The following is a 17,247-nucleotide window of genomic DNA, read 5'->3' on the forward strand; positions in this document are numbered from 1 at the left end:
TGGTGCTAATGGAGTAATTTAATGCTGAATAAATAAATAAATAAATAAAATTTACAGACATTTATTTGAGAAGTATAGGTAGAGTAGTTATAGTAAAATTCATAACTTACATCGCCAAATACAAACAATAAAGAATTGTCTACTTCAGATGGCTTGAAATGCTTTTTATTGAAGACAAGTGCTATTTAGGTCAAAACATTTGTGTTAAAAAATAACTTGTTATTCTCACTATGAATAGTTTTAAGTGATTTGTTTAGATTTTAAAAAATCTAAATTACTTTTCTCAAGTTACAGATAAAGAATGGCTTATTCTAGTTCAACACGGGACTTTGTTGCACTTTCAGATCTGCATCCAAATCTTGCTCGTCCTGTAAGTCTCATAGACATAGTTCTTTTGTTCTCAAATGAAATTGTATATGACTGTATTATATTACTGCAAAATTATGTAATTGATGTGTATTTAGATACTAATAGCATTAGTATAATTGTTAGATAAAAATTACCTTACCTTCTTTGTGTATAAACCAGCAAAATGAAAATGGATGCTGTTGTCCATAGTATCCGGATACCACAACTGTAGATATTGACTGGACAATTCAATATCTGAAAGTATCAGAGGCTTCTTTGTAATGTTTTAAATGGATGCTGAATTAGTAAAGACATGTACAGAGTCAGCATTATGTAGTCACAATACATCTGTAACCTACAATAGTCTTTCACTACAAGCTATGAACGTAAGGCCCAATCCTGCAGCCTTTACTTGTGTCCTCAATCCCTCTGAGCTAAATAGCATAGTCCTGAATTATTCAGACAAAACTCTTGTTGAATGGTATGGTGTTTTAACTGGATAAAAATCTGACAATTACATGTCAGACAGGATTGTTTCTGTTTCTTTAGAACAAAAAGCAGGTTTTGCAGTTGTCAGTTTATGAGGAGCTAAGAATTTTGCGTGTGGGAGTACAGGAGAGCAGGATGAACCAAAAAGTAAACTTAACGAACAGCAAAGATTTGTAGTTGGTAGATTCATACAGATGTCCGAGTATGAACTTTTTTTTTTGTTGCCCTCATATGAGTGAGGACCATCATCACTGGAGTAAGAGCTGAACAGGGGAGTGTGCCGTAAAACTCAGTATTCTTCTCTTTTGGGTTTTAGATGGTTGAATAAAAAATAGGAAGGGGGGGTGGACACAGTTTTTTATTCTTTGCTCTCCAAGATTATGTTTTAATATGGGAGGGAGAAGGCTACATTATTCTCTGTATTTCCCACCCTTCACTGTGTAGCCCACCAGTGATAATGTGTCTTCTAAGTGTGCAGTGCTGCTGGGAGTTGGAGCCCGGGGAACAAAACAGAGAGGCAGCATTTCCACATGGATGCACCGCGGGCTGTGGTGCGGTGTTACAGCCGTACCTCTCCATGCAGCGTGAAGGAGATGCACGTCTACAGGGCTGTATGCCCTGTGGAAGTCCTGATGCTTGTGAAGAGAGTGAAAACAAGGAGTTCTCCTGTTCCCACAGCTTTTTATTTGGGAGGGGCACAATTTAGCCCCTTCTTCTCATTTATTTTAAACAAATGAAAGAAATCACAGAAAAGGGGTGAACTAGGACAGGGAGTTCTATATGCCCTCACAGCAGTATTGCATATTCTTTCAAACTTTTTATAAACTCCTGGTCTCCAGCAAAGCTAATTTAATCTGTCATTCACAGTTACTCCCAAATACAGTGATCCACTAAATCCATTAAAACCTTTTATTTTACAAATAAAACTAATCTTGGATATTGCAATTAGCAACATACAGTAAAAAAGTATTGTTACAAAAAAGTAATTCACTAGTATCTCACGATAGAACGATCAGTATGTGCTTAGGACTTTAAAACAGTTGAGCACACATCATTCAAAGTCATATTTTTTTACTTTGCAGTTTATTTTTTAAAACTGAAATAGATCAAAGTCTAAGAAACTTGCAATACGTTAATGCTGGAGCCTCATGATTTGGTTGAGCGGCCTTAAGCAATGCTCTGCCAAAAAAGGCAGTATGGCCCGCTTCCTCGTTGCAGGCGTGTTCCGCTCCTCCTCTTTTGGTGAAACTAGTGCTTGTGTAGTTGCACAATAAACTGATCAAGGAAATGTTCTCTGGAAGTTTTTCTGCCCCTTTTCTCCCCTCCCCACCCCCCACCCCACCCCCCAAACAGTTTCCAGCCAGATCACTTTCTCCTGCCAGCTTGCTGTGCAGGCTTAGTGCCCATACGAGAGAGGTGAATATATTTGCAGCAGGGACAGGGGAGATCTCTTTTGGAAACTGTAGATTAACATCAGCTTAATTCATGTGAAGAGTCATCGTAAATGTCAGTTCTTTTGACTGGTGGTGAGATACAGGGTGTTTTTTGTTTTTTTAAAGAAGAAAAACCAAAAATAGAAAAATGAAATCCTAATCTAAATCACTACGTGTTGTGGACAGATAGAAAGTATTCTGTTAGAAAGATGGGAAGAACTAGGACATTACACTGTTGTACACATACGTCCTCTTAATGAGTTCATGTCCATCACTGTAGGATAAGGCAGTTACCTTGCTCCATCTAGTGATTCAAAGTAAACTGCGAACATGAGATCTAATTTTTGAGCACGTGTCAACATTGTTACAGTGAAGTCAGCCAGGTTGCATTGCTTTGTGAATAGGTGCAAAATTCAGGCTGTGTGGATTATTAAATTGCTACACTGCCCCTTGCTAGCTGACTGCTGGGGCTCCCTGCTGGAACGAGAAAGGCAGGCAGCACTGCAAGTGAGTGCACGGGTGAAGCGGGAGAGATGTGGCACGCTTCATGTTTTGAAGGACCCTTGCAGTATTGCGATGTCAGTCTCTCCTTCCAGTCCTTGTTACCATACCAGCTTTCATCACTTACCTCCTAAATCCCAAACTAGCACTGCAATACTCTTCTCTCACACTGAGGAGGACCTTTTTTTTAAAAAAAAAAAGACATCAAACAGCTATATATTATTAATATATATTTTTTATATTTATATCTTTCTTCCTGTGTGTGTTTGCTCCTAGTAGTTTTGTTTGACAATTGAGACTGAGGTGTTTTTGCATAATAAATAAAGGTTTAGCAAAGCAGAATAAGATTGATTTCGTTCTGAATCATCAAAAAAGTTCATTGCCTAAGCTCCCTTTGTAGTCGGCTGAGAGACAGACAGCAAGAAAGAGGCACCTGTACAAATTTATGTTCCTTAGATGAGGATAGGATGAATGGCCCTCCCTGTGGATGTCCACGTGTGTATCTCGGTGTTGACAGCAGGGGAAACCTTGGACGCTTAACTGTAAAATAAATCCTGTCCAGACTTTTCACGGTGCATTTAAGGAGATCTGAGACCTGTGCAAAGAGCGTGAAACAACAATATTGCTGCCTACCTGAGGAGAGATTGCTGTAGAACAGCCAAAATCGTGAATGCTTCGGGTGAACTTTTGTCCTCCCATTGTCTTTACAAACAGAAACAGATGTATTTCTTTTAATATTTTTATTAGTCACTCTTTTTCTTAAAGCAAAATTGTATGTTTATGTTTTAGTCTTTAGTTCATATGGTATTGTGGAATAAATAGATTAAAATGATTACCAGTCAGAAATATGTTTATCATCATCAGTAGAGTACAAGTCCATGAAATCTAATTCATCATATACATCTGTGTTTAATACTTGTATTCCATAATCTTTTTATTTTTTAGAATGTAATCGGTGTGGTTATTGGGAAAACAGATGTCAGAGGCTTTCCAGACAGAAAAAGTACAGTCCCTTTTAACTGTTTTTACTTCATTTTCTTATACGGTATAATTTGGCATATACGACTGAAATCAATATTTAAATGATAAACAGACTTCTTAGTGTAAAATGTATAGAATAAAAATGCGCACAAAAAAACTGTGTGTGCTTGAGAACCAAGAAGAAAGAGCAGCATCACTTTGGCTAAACCTTATCAATTAGAATTTGTTTGGAAAAACTCCGTCATGGAAGCATTTCAGGGTCTGAAGAAGACGGTACCAATATGAACTCACTATTACATAAATACTACTGGAATTGATCTGGTCCCTTCATATTCATTCTCTCTTAAAACAGAAGCATTAAGGAGATGTCTTGCGGAGTGAAACAAGTAATTGCTGGTCTGAGTAGCACCAGCTTCATCTTATCGTATACTCCTAAAGAAAAAATGGGAATAATACCGTGTTAATACAGCATTAGCTGGAAATTGAAATAGCATATCTACAGCTTAGGATTGACACAGACACTGTTAGGAAGCATCTCCAGTCCTAGAGAGCCACTCCAGCTCTGCGTGAAGGGCTCAGCTATTCTGTGGCACTGTCATCATGCTGAGCTGCTCTCGTGGTGAATTTTTAGAAGGAAGTCGTCATCGTCACCAGAAGCAATTCTACATAGTCTGAAAATGTGGTGTTCATATTTACGCCTCCATGGAACTACAGTCAGATCATGCTTACTCTATGCAGATCACTATACAGTTTTCATTGACAATTTAAAAATAACATGTTGCATAACGCTGTATGATCCATGGAACGCGTTGTTAATTAGCTGTAAGAGAAAAAGGAGTGTGGTGTTTCAGAGACTGATACCCTCTTGACCGTGAACTTTCCACAGAGCTGGAAACGCTTTGCTTTATTCAGTTAAACCCCTTGGTGCTATCCGGACAGTGATACTGCCTGTGGTCTGCAGCCTTGTATGTCATCGCGGTGGTCTCGTAACATGGGCACAGCCATCTAAAGACAACCTACTACGAAATTTGGGCTAGTATGTACGCTCATTCATAGCGTTGCTTCATGCGTTAGCCCTGTTTACGTGTTTGTCTATGCCTTGAATGTAGCATCGTGCGGTGCTTTTACTTCTCTTGCATTAGATCTCTAAGTTTATGCGGTGCTGGCTAAAGTTAAGTGATACGTGTACGTGGATGGGATGGTACCGGTACAACTACGGCATGAGCTGTAGCCATCCCCATTCACCAACGCCAGTGAGTTTACCGAACAGTCTGCTGACCTCTAGTGGTACTCCCCAGATTGCGGGTAGTAAATCCACGACAAAATCTAGGAAAGCCTGGAAATAATAGTTTTTATACATATATTCTAGATTGAAATCAAGCTGTGCTAATGAATTGTGATAGTGCTGCTTATTTTTACAGACATTGGGTCTGAACGATACACCTTCAGTTTTACTATTCGTGATTCACCAACTTATTTTATAAATGTAAATTCTTGGGGCAGAGAAGACTATATTAGATCACTTTCAGAGAGCTTTAGAGTTGGTGACTGTGGTAAGTTGGAGTTTATTCTTAACATGTTTCTGTTTGAATGTGTTTTTTTCCTAGTAAATCAGTGTTATGTGTTTGTGGTTTTGCTATGTTTTTCTCTGAGGACTCAGAAAACAGTCTAATTGGAAACAAATTGTTCAGTTATGTTAAGTATAAAGAAGAAAGGAATAAGATTTCAAGGATTTAAATTCAAAACCAGTAAATATGTCAACAAAAAGACTAGATACAACTCCACTGAATACAGCCACCCAGAACTTATCTATAGTTAATTGATCTAAATTCTTCCATTATATTCAGTTCTTATAAATTACGAAAAATAAACTCTGTAAAGTAGTTTGGCATTTGTCTTCATTTAGATATAGATATGACTATGACTGTTCGTAAAAACACAACAAAAATCTTGTATTTATTTACAGGCTGTGCTTTTATCTTGTTAAGTTAATAGAAAGACTTTGCTGCCCATGGTTGCTAGATCAGAGTGTTTGGATAAAATTTGGGACTATGAAGAGTATACACATGAGAACTCAGTGCCATTTTGTTTCCATTAAATGCCTTGAGGACTCCTGTGGGACTTTGGCTATAATGTGAGCTGTCTGGACAGATGCGGTGTTCAGTATGAAAACATTTAGCAGTAGTTACTGCGTGTATCTTTTCCTTATCAACCTTGAAAGCAACCATTTTTAAAAGCCACTTCTCTTTACATGTATCTATATTCAGTTTTCTAACATTACTTATCAATGTTTTATTTTAGTTACAATTGAAAATCCTTTAGTTCAGTCAAAGGAAGCAGAGAGGGAAGAAAAATTCAACCCTGTAACTCCTAGGTAAATTTAAAGCATAGACTCGTAGTTCTTTCTAGAAATACCAAAGTTAATACTTGCTTTAGCTGCCAGCCAATTGCAGCAGCATGCACTTGGTGGAAGTATCTGGGGTTAGTCTTCTCGTGCAGCTGTACCTTCCTCCCTGTGTTCAACCATGTATGGTCAAACGATCTCAAAAAAGAATATATTTCTCAGTGTGCGGTCTTTGGAGTTTTGTCATGAAGTAATAATGCTCTTTGTAACTAAACAGAGTAAATTTCATTCTTTGGGTAAAGTCTACTAAAATTATTTGAAATCGATTTGATTTTGCCAAAGTGTTTTATCAGACATAACTGTTTTATAGACAGTATATCCTTATCAAAATCCATTCACGTGACATGTTTACCTAGAAGGTATTTTAATACACTGTGATGCTATTTGTTACTTATTTGGTAAGGCATCGTCATTCCTTTTGTGTCTTGCAATGTATATATGTTATCTTTCAGTGTATTCTCTTAAATTGGAACAATTTGAACCGGTGTATGCAACTAACATTGCAAATTGTAATTCAGATATGTTTTAACTTATCTTAGATATCTAAGATGTAGATGTTAGATAGACTAATACACCGGTTCTTTAACTAGGGTTTCTTCCCTAATCGGTCATATTCTAATATTTTTAATCATATGGCAGTCATAAGAATATTGCATATATGCACATTAAACTGGCAAGTTAAAAGTTTTATGTCCTTGCTTGCTTATCATCTCTAAGCTTTGTAGGAAATGTATAGCTGTAGTAGTTACACTCACTTTCTGGCTAAGCAGAAAGAAGTAAAAGAATAAATGTCAGGTAGAAACTTCACTGAGGAAAAGAGCTCCTCTCTAAATCCATAGATTTCATAAGCATTTGTAAAATGTATTTATCCAGAATATATTGAATATATCTTATTGCCACTGGCTAGCAGTGCATTATTAATATTACTGAGGTCACTGGGCTATTACTTTTGAAAGCACCTTACCAAATCCAGTCTGACTGCAGTAGTGTCTTATTATGTCACGATGCCAAAACCTCCCAATTACCTGCATTACAGACATTTCAGAATTTATTTTATTTTTAGTGATTGACAAGGGCTGAAAGTCTTACAAATATGTATTGTGCATTGCTAGCAATCCATGCTGGCTTTTCAATTCTAAATAAGTATAAAGTACACAATAATAAGTCTTCTGTAAGAAAAAAGTATGTAATTTTTAAAAAATAATTTTAGAACAAAATAACTTTTCCATATCTTTAGGGAAAACAATAAAGGAATAAATCAGCAGTTATTTTCTCACGTGAATTGAATTAACATTTTACACTGTTAATATATTGGTGAGTGAAATGTTGATCGATGTGTTTTGTTTTGTGCATACTATCTAGTTGCTACAAATTATTGCTCAGTGAAAATCATTCAGTGGTCAAAACGTCTTCATGTTATGAAGTGGACACCAAACTACTTTCTCTGTTGCATCTGCCTGTCAAGGACCCTCAGGACTATTATTCACTGGGTGATATCACTGCAAATGGACAAAGCCTCGATGGAAGAATCCTTAATGTGCTTGCAGCTGTAATGTCAGTAAGTTAAGGAGCCGCGACAGGGTAGTGTTTCTCTACAGTACCGTGGGTAACTTAATTGACTTAAGTGCAAATATGGATTTTGGGACTCATAGCAGACAGGAATCACTGGTTATGTTTGTTTGTTTGTTTGTTTAGGTTGGCAGTCACTTCAGCTGAGTTATGATAACCATACAAGCTACTTGATGAGACTTTTATCAACAACTTGAGGGGGGACATTAAGGGAGTGGAAATGACCTACATCAGTTGTTTTTTTTAAATCATGCATGTGCAAGCAGTAGATAACTTGAAATTTGTAAACTGCAGATTTTTATAAAACAAAATTTGTCCCTTTATCTTGAAGTAAAATTACTGTTGTTAAACTTTCAGTGGTGTACATAGGTTGGGTTTTTTTAGTGGTCTACAGGGTTTTTTTTCCCCTTTTTTAACTCTTCTGTTTTCTAGGTTATCACTTTTATACTCCTAAACACTTAGTAGAGGGAAAGTGACTGCTTCTCTTTCTTCTTAAAGGTTGGGAAGCCAAAGTATTTCATGACTTCAGACAAAAGAAAAGGTCAGAGGTGTGAAGTAAAGCTGTATGATGAAACGGAGATGTCTTTTCCAATAGTATGGTAAAAAGTTTTTTAATTCATTGACATACACAAATTAATGCAAGAGTAGGTAAAGAAATTAACTATAATACATACTGTTATAGCACTGTCTTTTAATTTAACTGTGTTATTATTTGGGTGGCAACTGTGATGAGGCAGCAATGTACACTGAACAGAGTCTTAAAAAAAGAGATTCATTAGAGTGACCTTACACATATCATCTAGTTTTATGACTTGCTGACAGACTGCGAGCTTGTGAATGGCAAAATGAAGCTTAGTTCCAAATAGTTACATTTTTTAATGTGGAAATTTGAACTAATTCAGGAAATGGCATTTAAAAAACAGCTGTAAAGGCAGTACATTTCTTCCACAAACTGGGGGGGGGGGCGCGGAGGAGCATGCTTCATTTTTAAAGCCGAGCAGAATTAACAAGTGGATTGGAAATAGGTTGAAATAGTTTTTAAACGTTTAAAATAGCACAGAAACATTTTGATACTACTTTGGCCATATTTTCAAACTGTGTCCCATTTACAAACATGACTATGTCCATACCATTTATGCATGTAAATAGGGATTTGTTTACACAGGAATTTTTGCATTTTGCCCATAGTTTGTTCAGTAAACTCGTGGCTTATCTACGTGCAAGGGTACGTGGGTATTTGTTTGCACTGGGTTTGCTGTCCGTTGGTTGAAATGACCTTTGTTCCCTAGATAGCAGTAGCAAGATAGCATTGCACTCCGTGTCCGAGTTGGAAACTGTATTATCATTCAGTGCAATGTTTAACACAGTTAATATATACACACAAACACTAATAAGCATCTATGATGTGAAGTTTTCTAGCCCTTGAGCTGCCACCAACGCTACTTTGCAGCAGCAGCTCCGATATTCTTGTTTCAGTGCTGGTACGTAGGGATACAGAGCTGTATACTTCAGGAGTCCTCAGAAGCAGAGACTAGGTGGTGTTACTGTGGTTACCCTAAACGGTGCCTTTTGCGCTTTCATGGAGCCGCAGGTAGAGGCAAAGGTTCAGGAAATCCTTGAGCAACAGCACTGTAGGGAAGATATTTCAGAGGCCATCAGTGGAGAGGTGGCTGAGCAATGCTAGATGAAAAGTAAATATCTTAAATCTTTTTCCAAGGATTAAGAAAAAAACCCACCAGAACAAAACGGGGCTTTGGCAGTATTCTTGCCATCCAAACTTACGAGGAACGGAACAAGATTATAATTTTTGAGGGATACCGCTGACCTCACTCTAGTCTCACCGTCCACAGTTAGAAGGATTCCAGTATTGGAAAGCTGTCCGAACATCTGGCCTAGTGATGTGAGCAATCAACTCGTTCCCACAGAAAAGGCTCAGCTGAGAAGCAGTTATTTTAAACTGTGATTTGCTTTAGTTAAAAATTACTTTTGTCAAAGCTTTGAAATACACACAGTATTTTTCCAGGTATATTCTACATTGTATCATTTTGAACTATCTAATAGCCCTTTATTTTATCCTGTTTGGCATGGGATAAAATAGGGACTGTATTAGACTGTACATAAAGCATCCTGGCTGGCTGCAAACTAGACGCCTGTGGATATACATGGCATTTCATTTGCATGTGCATGTAACAAAGGAGTTGTGTCCCCTTTGACCAATTTAATTATAACTATATTATTTAGTAATTCAGTACTAAACTGTTTGAGTGCTGTTTCAAAAATGTTTTGATACATTAACTTTTTTTAATTTAGTTGGGATAATGAATCTATCCAGCTTGCACAGAGTTGGATCCCACGAGAAACAGGTATAATAGTCTGGGTTTTATGTTTTTACTGTAGTTCTTAACGTGATACTTATTCTACAATAACAGATTTTTTTTTTTGTGCACAGTAATATTTGCATCAGATGTGAGAATAAATTTTGACAAATTTAGGAACTGTATGACTGCAACTGTGATATCAAAAACCATCATTACGACTAACCCAGGTAAGAGCTGCTGTTGAAGTATTGCTTTGGTCTTATCATTATAGACTAGAATGCGTGAGTGAATCTATTGGAGGTCTGATTTCTTCTGCCTGCTTGCCTCAGAAAGCTCCCTGCTTCTTGTCTGTTATGTAGGGACCAATGCTTTTGGCTTCTACCATTTTACCTTTTTTTAATTTTTTTTTTTTTTATTTTATCCAAGCAGCCTTCATATATTCCATGTAGGACTAACAGTTAAAGTAAAAAAGAGAAAAGCATCTCTTGGCTAATTCCAAGAGACGTGTTGGTGCTACCAGAATAAAAAGTTGTAAAATATAATTATGTTGTTATTTTTACACGCTACATATATTAATAACTTCTAAAAATACATTTTCAAGAAACAGCAGAAGCAAATGTTCTCTTCAGCTTCATAAAAGAATGTGCACAATCAGGAGCTTTGCATAACAAAAAGGAGGAGCAATCAAAAGAATCCATTAACTGTAAGCATGGATCCAAACTCTTTGATTTTATTTAACTATAAAGTGTAGTTTCACAGTGCTGTTGAAATTTCAAGTTCTTGCTCTGTGTGTCCATAGAAACAAAACTAAGGTATAGCTTGGCTGAATACTTAAAGTCTGGAGTGTTGTTACTGGGGCCGTCCCTTATAATATCAGTTATGTATCTTCAGGGCTGGTGACTATGCCAACTTGCAGCCTGTCTGACATGTTCTTTCTGTCTTGAATAAGTACGAAAAATGGAGAGGGAAAGCTTTTGTCAAAAACTCATTTTGGGGGGTACAAAGATTAAATATTAGATATTTTCATTTGACTCCCCTTTTGTTTTATTTTTTGCCCCCAAATGATAAGCCTGCTTCAAAAGGAAGGTGTGTGGGGCTTTTCTGGTGCTGTAGATCAAATCCTCTCCTTTTTATCACCTTAAGATCCTCTTTTGTTGTTGCTCTTCTGTGTTGTTTCTTTCTCAGACGCACTTAACATCTCTTTTAAACTTTTAGTGGAGACTATAGTTGACGTTTATACTGTGGAACAGCTGAAAGAAAAAGCTTTACAGAGTGATGGGAAACTTGAGCCAGTCTATGGCATTATTTATGGCTACATTTCTACACTGGACATTGATGATAATGCATCTAAATTTATTCGCAACAGATGGTAAGCAACTGCCTGTTTTAAATTTGTATTTAAAAGTGCTTATCCTTCTTCCCCTGACCCAAATTAGATGGAACAATATTTTAGTCCAGTTCCGGACAAGAACTAAAACTCCTCTGGAGGACACCATGTGAATTTCTGTTGTGTAGAATTCCAGAAGTAGCAAGGAAGAGGAGTTGGCTTTATGAAGGACTTGCTCTTTCTGGTCCCGGAGAAGCGAAGAAGAAAGAGGCCATTTTGTCTCAGACAGACTTAAGCGTTTGAAAGATGAAGATTTTTTTTTAAAGAGGAAAAGTCTCTTGGGAAATCTCAGTCTAGAAAACAGTTTCAAACAAGGAGGAATTGCATATATACATTAATTATCTTCTTATGTTTCAGTTCAACATGCCGTTTTCTGGTGAATGAAATGTCAAACACATGCACTTTCTGCAGTGACACCTCTTCAGATTCAAAGTCAACTTTTGCAAGCTTTGACATACTGGTTGATCTGACGGATCACACAGGCACTCTTTGTTCTTGTTACCTGTCTGACTGCGTAGCTGAGGAAACATTAGGCTGCACAGTAAGTGGAAATGAATTAGGTTGTTCTTATTTGATCCGAGCTGTGAAGCCTGGTGAAAATTACAAATATATGTAAATGTTCTTCGTGTATGTGTACACCGGTTAAAAAAATTGTATATGGATATACACATACACACACACTTGGCTTTTTAACAAGTCAAAAGTTAGAAGTCAGTAGCTGCTAGTAAGAAGAAACGTGTTAAATGTAAGAGTGAATATCCTATTCAGAATACCGCTTTATTTCACTTAATTTACACTTTTCTGAGAACATGGTTGGAATTCCCTAATTTTGATTCTCAAGCACCCTGCAATTTCTTCTGATTAATCTGACTGTCTTGGTACATATATTACACCAAACACTATGTTAAAAGAGGGAAAATACACCTTAGAAATGCACAAAAAAAAAGCAGAAGATGCTCTTCTCATCATCATTTTGTTGTGGAGATGTTGTTATAACTACGTGCTGAAGAAGTGTTCTGTTATGTCCTGTTACTAACAGGTCCATGAGTTCCTCACTCTAACAGAAGACAAGAAGACTGCATTGAAATGGCAACTTCTTTTGGAACGAAGCAAGATTTATTTTAAAGTTAGTATTTAATGTTCATTTAAAACTGGCTGCTTCCCATTCGGTAGTATGTTTAGTACTGAAAAATTCCATGTCAGTTCTGCTGAACTTTTTAAAATAAGGATTAGTTTTTGTACATATTCTGAATATTCCAAGTAAATAGTCTTTGTCATAATTTCAACATTAGGGGATGTACCTGCAGGATCAGCTATTCGGGCCTCTTTCAGGCAAACTATGAAAGACACAAACTGCTCTCAGCCAATACCGATTAAGGAGCTGATATTTCAAAAGCATGTATAGGTGATTTAGTCACTGACCTCTATGGCTGTAGGTTTATAATGAATAAAGTTAACGCTATCAGTTTGCAAGAATAAGGCCCAGTCAATATCTGTAATAGATTGTATGGTATACAGGGTTCCCTAAGTATACTTCTTAGTACCCTGTATTTTTGGAAATAATGTGATTAGGTATGTCTAAAATCTCCAATTGTCCTTAAAGCAACAACAATATTAGATTCACACACCTGAAGCAATTGCTAAAAGATCTGCTATCGCTTGCAATATTCTTTACTTCTTTAGTTGCATGCTCTACACTGGACTGGATTCCTTTCTCATAGAACTGCCTGTTCTAGGACAACTCTAAACTGACTCCCATTTTTAAACTCGCCCTTCTTAGCAAAACTGTTCTTACTCTCCCATCTCCCCCACCCTCTGCCTCTATTTCCAGGAAAGAATGACAGTGTTTTACTTCAGTAGTGACAGGTACATAGCATAAAATGTGTGTACTCATGTATAAAATAATGTAAAATACGTATAACCAAATCTGTCAATTAAACATGCTGTGTGATATTTGAAAAGAATATATTTCAAAGTGCTATACAGCAGTAAAAACAAAGACCCTTAATTATTTTTACAGGTTACTTTGTCACCCAGTTGGAGAACCGGACTGAAAGTGAATGTTCTTTCATGCAAACTGGCAGACCCTATAGAGGCCAGCCAGGGCTTGTTGGGAAAAGAGGTTGGAAATAAGAGATTACACTATACGGCTTGATAACAGCTAGGAAAAAGACTATTTCCTTCACTGTATTATTAGAGGTAGAATGCTGTCGTCGTCATATTTTGCTAAGTATGTTCTGATGGTAAAGGAGGAATATGCATTACTAATCCCTGGAAGTGGGCTTCTGTGTTGATCTTCTTCAGGTGGTTGTACTTTAAAAAGCGTACGAGGGCCTCAGCTTAAGAAAAGTTAGTTCTTCCCCCCTTACAAGGGGGATGGAAGCCTTCTTCACTCAGTTTAGAATATATTTTAAAAAATCAGAAATAACAAATAGTACAAGACAGATCTGTTGAGCTTCTGTGTTTAACTACCTTGCTACTTCCGTGCTACTTTTGTGTTAGTTCAAAAAATAAAGACCCGCTTTGAAATACTGCCTGGGTTTGTGGTGTATGTTGGTGAGTCCAAACACGGAACTTCTGGGGCTTGGAAATGGCCACGACGTTTGCAAGGCTGCTTCTCTTTAGGGCAGACTAAGTCTTATTAGAGCGGGGTAATCAATTACCAGGGACCTCTGACAACCGAACAGTCGAGCTAAGACTAAGTGGCAGCGAAGAAAGGACTCTTCTTCACCAAGACAGTTGTTGTTAGCTGAACATAAAGAACATAGGGATGTACGTTTTGCCCTTCTCCATGTATTTTTTCCTATTTTTTAATCTATTTCTGTCCTTAGCTTCCCCTGCAGCTGGTGTATTTGCCACATTCACCAGCCCTCACCTTCTGAGCATACGGGGAGTCAGCCTATTTCAAACGGCGGGAAGACGCTGCGGCCCTTCTCTTGCGAAGTGTTTGTGAGGCTAGAACGCCTTGAGGAACTCCCATCACCCCTGGTTCACTACCTACCTGTTAAAGCAACGTGGCAAAGAGAAAACAACTACAGAAACAGTGAATTTTGACAAGCAATACTCCCAGATTTCATCCCCCTACTCATGTGAGCGGGAACAAGGGACTAAACGCACAAAAAAATGTTGCCAGTGTTGTGTCACTGCGTCTCTCCTGTTGCAGCAATAAACAACTTCAGAGTATCAGCTGTTATGGCTGGAAAACACTGAAGTGAATGTTTCCATTAATTTTAATCACAACTGGGCTCAGCAATCAATACACAGTGCTCAAGGCCAAACTACTAATGATGCATTGTTGCTGTTGCCATAGGCAGTAATGTTTGACAGGCACGAAGAAACGGAAAGAGTACAGAAAGCGAATTTAATCCTTCCTCTTTCCAAATTATTCACCCTAACTTCCCTGCGCAGCCCAGCGCCGTTGGCCTGACGTCTCTGCTGGGCCCAGCTCCTCGAGCTGCAACGAATTCAGAGCTCAGCTTCCCCGCGGACGGAGGCAGGCTTAAACCAAGGGGCCTTTTGACTTCTATGAGCGAGGGGCTGGTCCTCTTCAGGTGTAATGGCTGAATGTTTGTTTCAGTTGCCCTCGGTTCCTTAGGCTTCCTTTAGATGAAATCTGAATTATGTCCTCGGGCCTCGTTGTACGAAGAACTTTTACATGTGCTGTAAGCCACTGGCTTAAATCAAAACACGGTGAACTGTGCGCACGTTTGCAGGGTCTGAACCCGGTGCAGGTGGTGTACGGGTACGCGCTGGCGTGCTACAGATGCAGATGTGCAGCTGGGAGAAGCAAGTTGATGGAAAAATTCCTGGTTTTCTTCTGCAACATGTTCTGCTTTCTTTTTACCATGTGATTTGCAGTATCCTGGACCGTGCTGCTCTTTCACAGAGGTGCTTGTCTTCGGGCTGCAGTAATTTTCTCTGCAAGCCCCTCCAAGTGCACTTTTAAAACCAAAGTAATTATTAAGATCTGGCTCCAATAAATGGAAGCATTTAACTTGGGTGCTTGCACGTATGTGAAAAAATTATCCATCTGTTTTTGTTAGAAATTAGTCAGTTCTGTGCAACCTTTGAAAATGGTAAGTTTTGATGTTTGCGGGGGGAGGGTTTTAATTATATTTTACAACTTTTTCTCTCCATTGAATTAAAGACAACTCGCTGTCATGCAAACTGGTAGAGAGTGTTAGATCAGTTGGAGTTTGGAAACAGGAAAAGTTACACAGCATGGCTTTTTAACAGCTGGAAATATTTAAAAACTCCAACCGTCGCACTGCGTTGTGTAAGTAATGGTAACTGTTGCAGTGAGATTTTTATTAAAAATGTATTTGAATCAGTAAAAGTAAAGACAAGTTTGCTGGTGATCTTTACCAATGAGCTTCTTTATTCTTGATCTTTTGTATTATTTTACTTTTAGGAGCGTATTTAAAGCTCAGTTTAGGAAAAAAAATCCGCCAAGCATCTGGCACGCTTCCTGCTGCATTACATCCCTTGGAGTGGGAGGGAGAGCAACCCTCATTTAATTTGTACAGTCCAAAAATGCACGGAGGAATCGTGAAACTAATCTAAAAAGCAAACATCTTTTTATTGTAGAATACCCCAAGGAGAGAAATTCTTTCTGAAGCTGTAATTCTGGATTTACTGTTACACATACATCTTTGATTTTACATAGCATAGGTGAGCTTTAGCGCCTACATCACCATTTTAATGGTTTAATTTATAATTTTTATTTTAAGGCAATACATCGGCAAAGCTCAAAGCATCAGTAGAACAGAAGAGCACACGCAGTGACAGCCGTCCCAGCTCCCCTCCCCAGCTGTCGGGCACGCTGTCTCCATCAACAGTTCCGAGGTATGGTTTGGGTATCAACCGTCTGCCCCGAGCTGGGTTGGACTCCAGGTTCACGGCCTCAGAGGAGGCTGAAGCCTCCATGGAAACGGGGCTGTTTTAGTCAAATGCCTTTCGAGCTCATGGGTTACATGTCTTTGATGCGTGACAGTCCGTTAGATGCTTGGGCCATGTAAGTGTTTAACGTACAGGACGGCTTGTATGTCTCTTTGCTCACCAGATGTTCCCAAAAGAGCCTCTTCCTACGCGGGGGCAGGGTGCCAGCCCAGCTCCCGGTTAGGATCCACGCGTTTGCTGTGCCACCTTAAACCGCATGGAGAGGACGTCGCTTATCCCAGCCTCTATCTCATCGTTGACCTGCACTGACCCAACTCCTTTGGGAGACCCCGTCAGAATCAAGTCCCCTTCTTCCAGGGTGAATATTTCGCTGATGTAGCTGATCAGGTAAGGGATGGAGAAGATCATCGAGGAGGTCTCCCCCTCCTGCCTCAGCTTTCCGTTCACCCTGAGCCAGATCTTCAGCTTGTGAGGGTCTGGGATCTTCTCCTTGGGCACAAAGTCACTGACCGGGCATGACGAACTGAAGCCCTTGGCCAAGGTCCAGGGCAGACCCTTCCTCTTGCACTCCTCCTGGGTGTCCCTGGCCGTCATGTCCAAGCACAGGGCGTAGCCCGCCACGTGCTCCATGGCAGCCTCCTGGGACACGGCCTGGGCTCTCTTCCCGATCACCACCCCCAGCTCCACTTCGTGGTGCAGGTTGTTGCAGTAGTAGGGCCGGAGGACGGGCGAGCCTTCGCGCACGTAGGCCGAGGAGGGCTTGAGGAAGAAGAGGGGCTCCCGGGGCGGCGCGCTCCCCATCTCCTTGGCGTGCTCGGCGTAGTTGCGCCCCACGCAGACGATGTTCCTGCCCCACTCCCAGAAGCGGGAGAGGGGTTGGGAGGAGGCCATGGCCGCGGCGGGTCTCCTTCCCCGGGG

At 39.1% G+C, this 17,247-nt stretch overlaps 2 protein-coding genes across 2 annotated transcripts; one reads left to right on the forward strand and one right to left on the reverse strand.

Annotated features, from left to right (window-relative positions):
* Positions 1-301: 301 nt before the first annotated feature.
* On the forward strand, positions 302-13,585 carry MEIOB (meiosis specific with OB domains). Its single transcript, XM_009329409.1, has 13 exons — positions 302-370; positions 3,717-3,774; positions 5,174-5,305; positions 6,054-6,126; positions 7,519-7,714; positions 8,224-8,324; positions 10,036-10,088; positions 10,175-10,270; positions 10,645-10,746; positions 11,259-11,412; positions 11,788-11,971; positions 12,470-12,556; positions 13,451-13,585. The coding sequence occupies exons 1-13, from the start codon at positions 302-304 to the stop codon at positions 13,583-13,585; spliced, it is 1,440 nt and encodes a 479-aa protein (XP_009327684.1).
* Positions 13,586-15,950: 2,365 nt separating this feature from the next.
* Positions 15,951-17,240, reverse strand: FAHD1 (fumarylacetoacetate hydrolase domain containing 1). The gene has a single exon (XM_009329381.1). It carries the CDS (start codon positions 17,218-17,220, stop codon positions 16,549-16,551), a length of 672 nt encoding a protein of 223 aa, XP_009327656.1. The 5' UTR covers positions 17,221-17,240; the 3' UTR covers positions 15,951-16,548.
* Positions 17,241-17,247: the final 7 nt, after the last annotated feature.

Source organism: Pygoscelis adeliae, unplaced genomic scaffold (genome assembly GCF_000699105.1).
Source record: "Pygoscelis adeliae isolate BGI_AS28 unplaced genomic scaffold, ASM69910v1 Scaffold467, whole genome shotgun sequence".
Taxonomy (NCBI): domain Eukaryota; kingdom Metazoa; phylum Chordata; class Aves; order Sphenisciformes; family Spheniscidae; genus Pygoscelis; species Pygoscelis adeliae.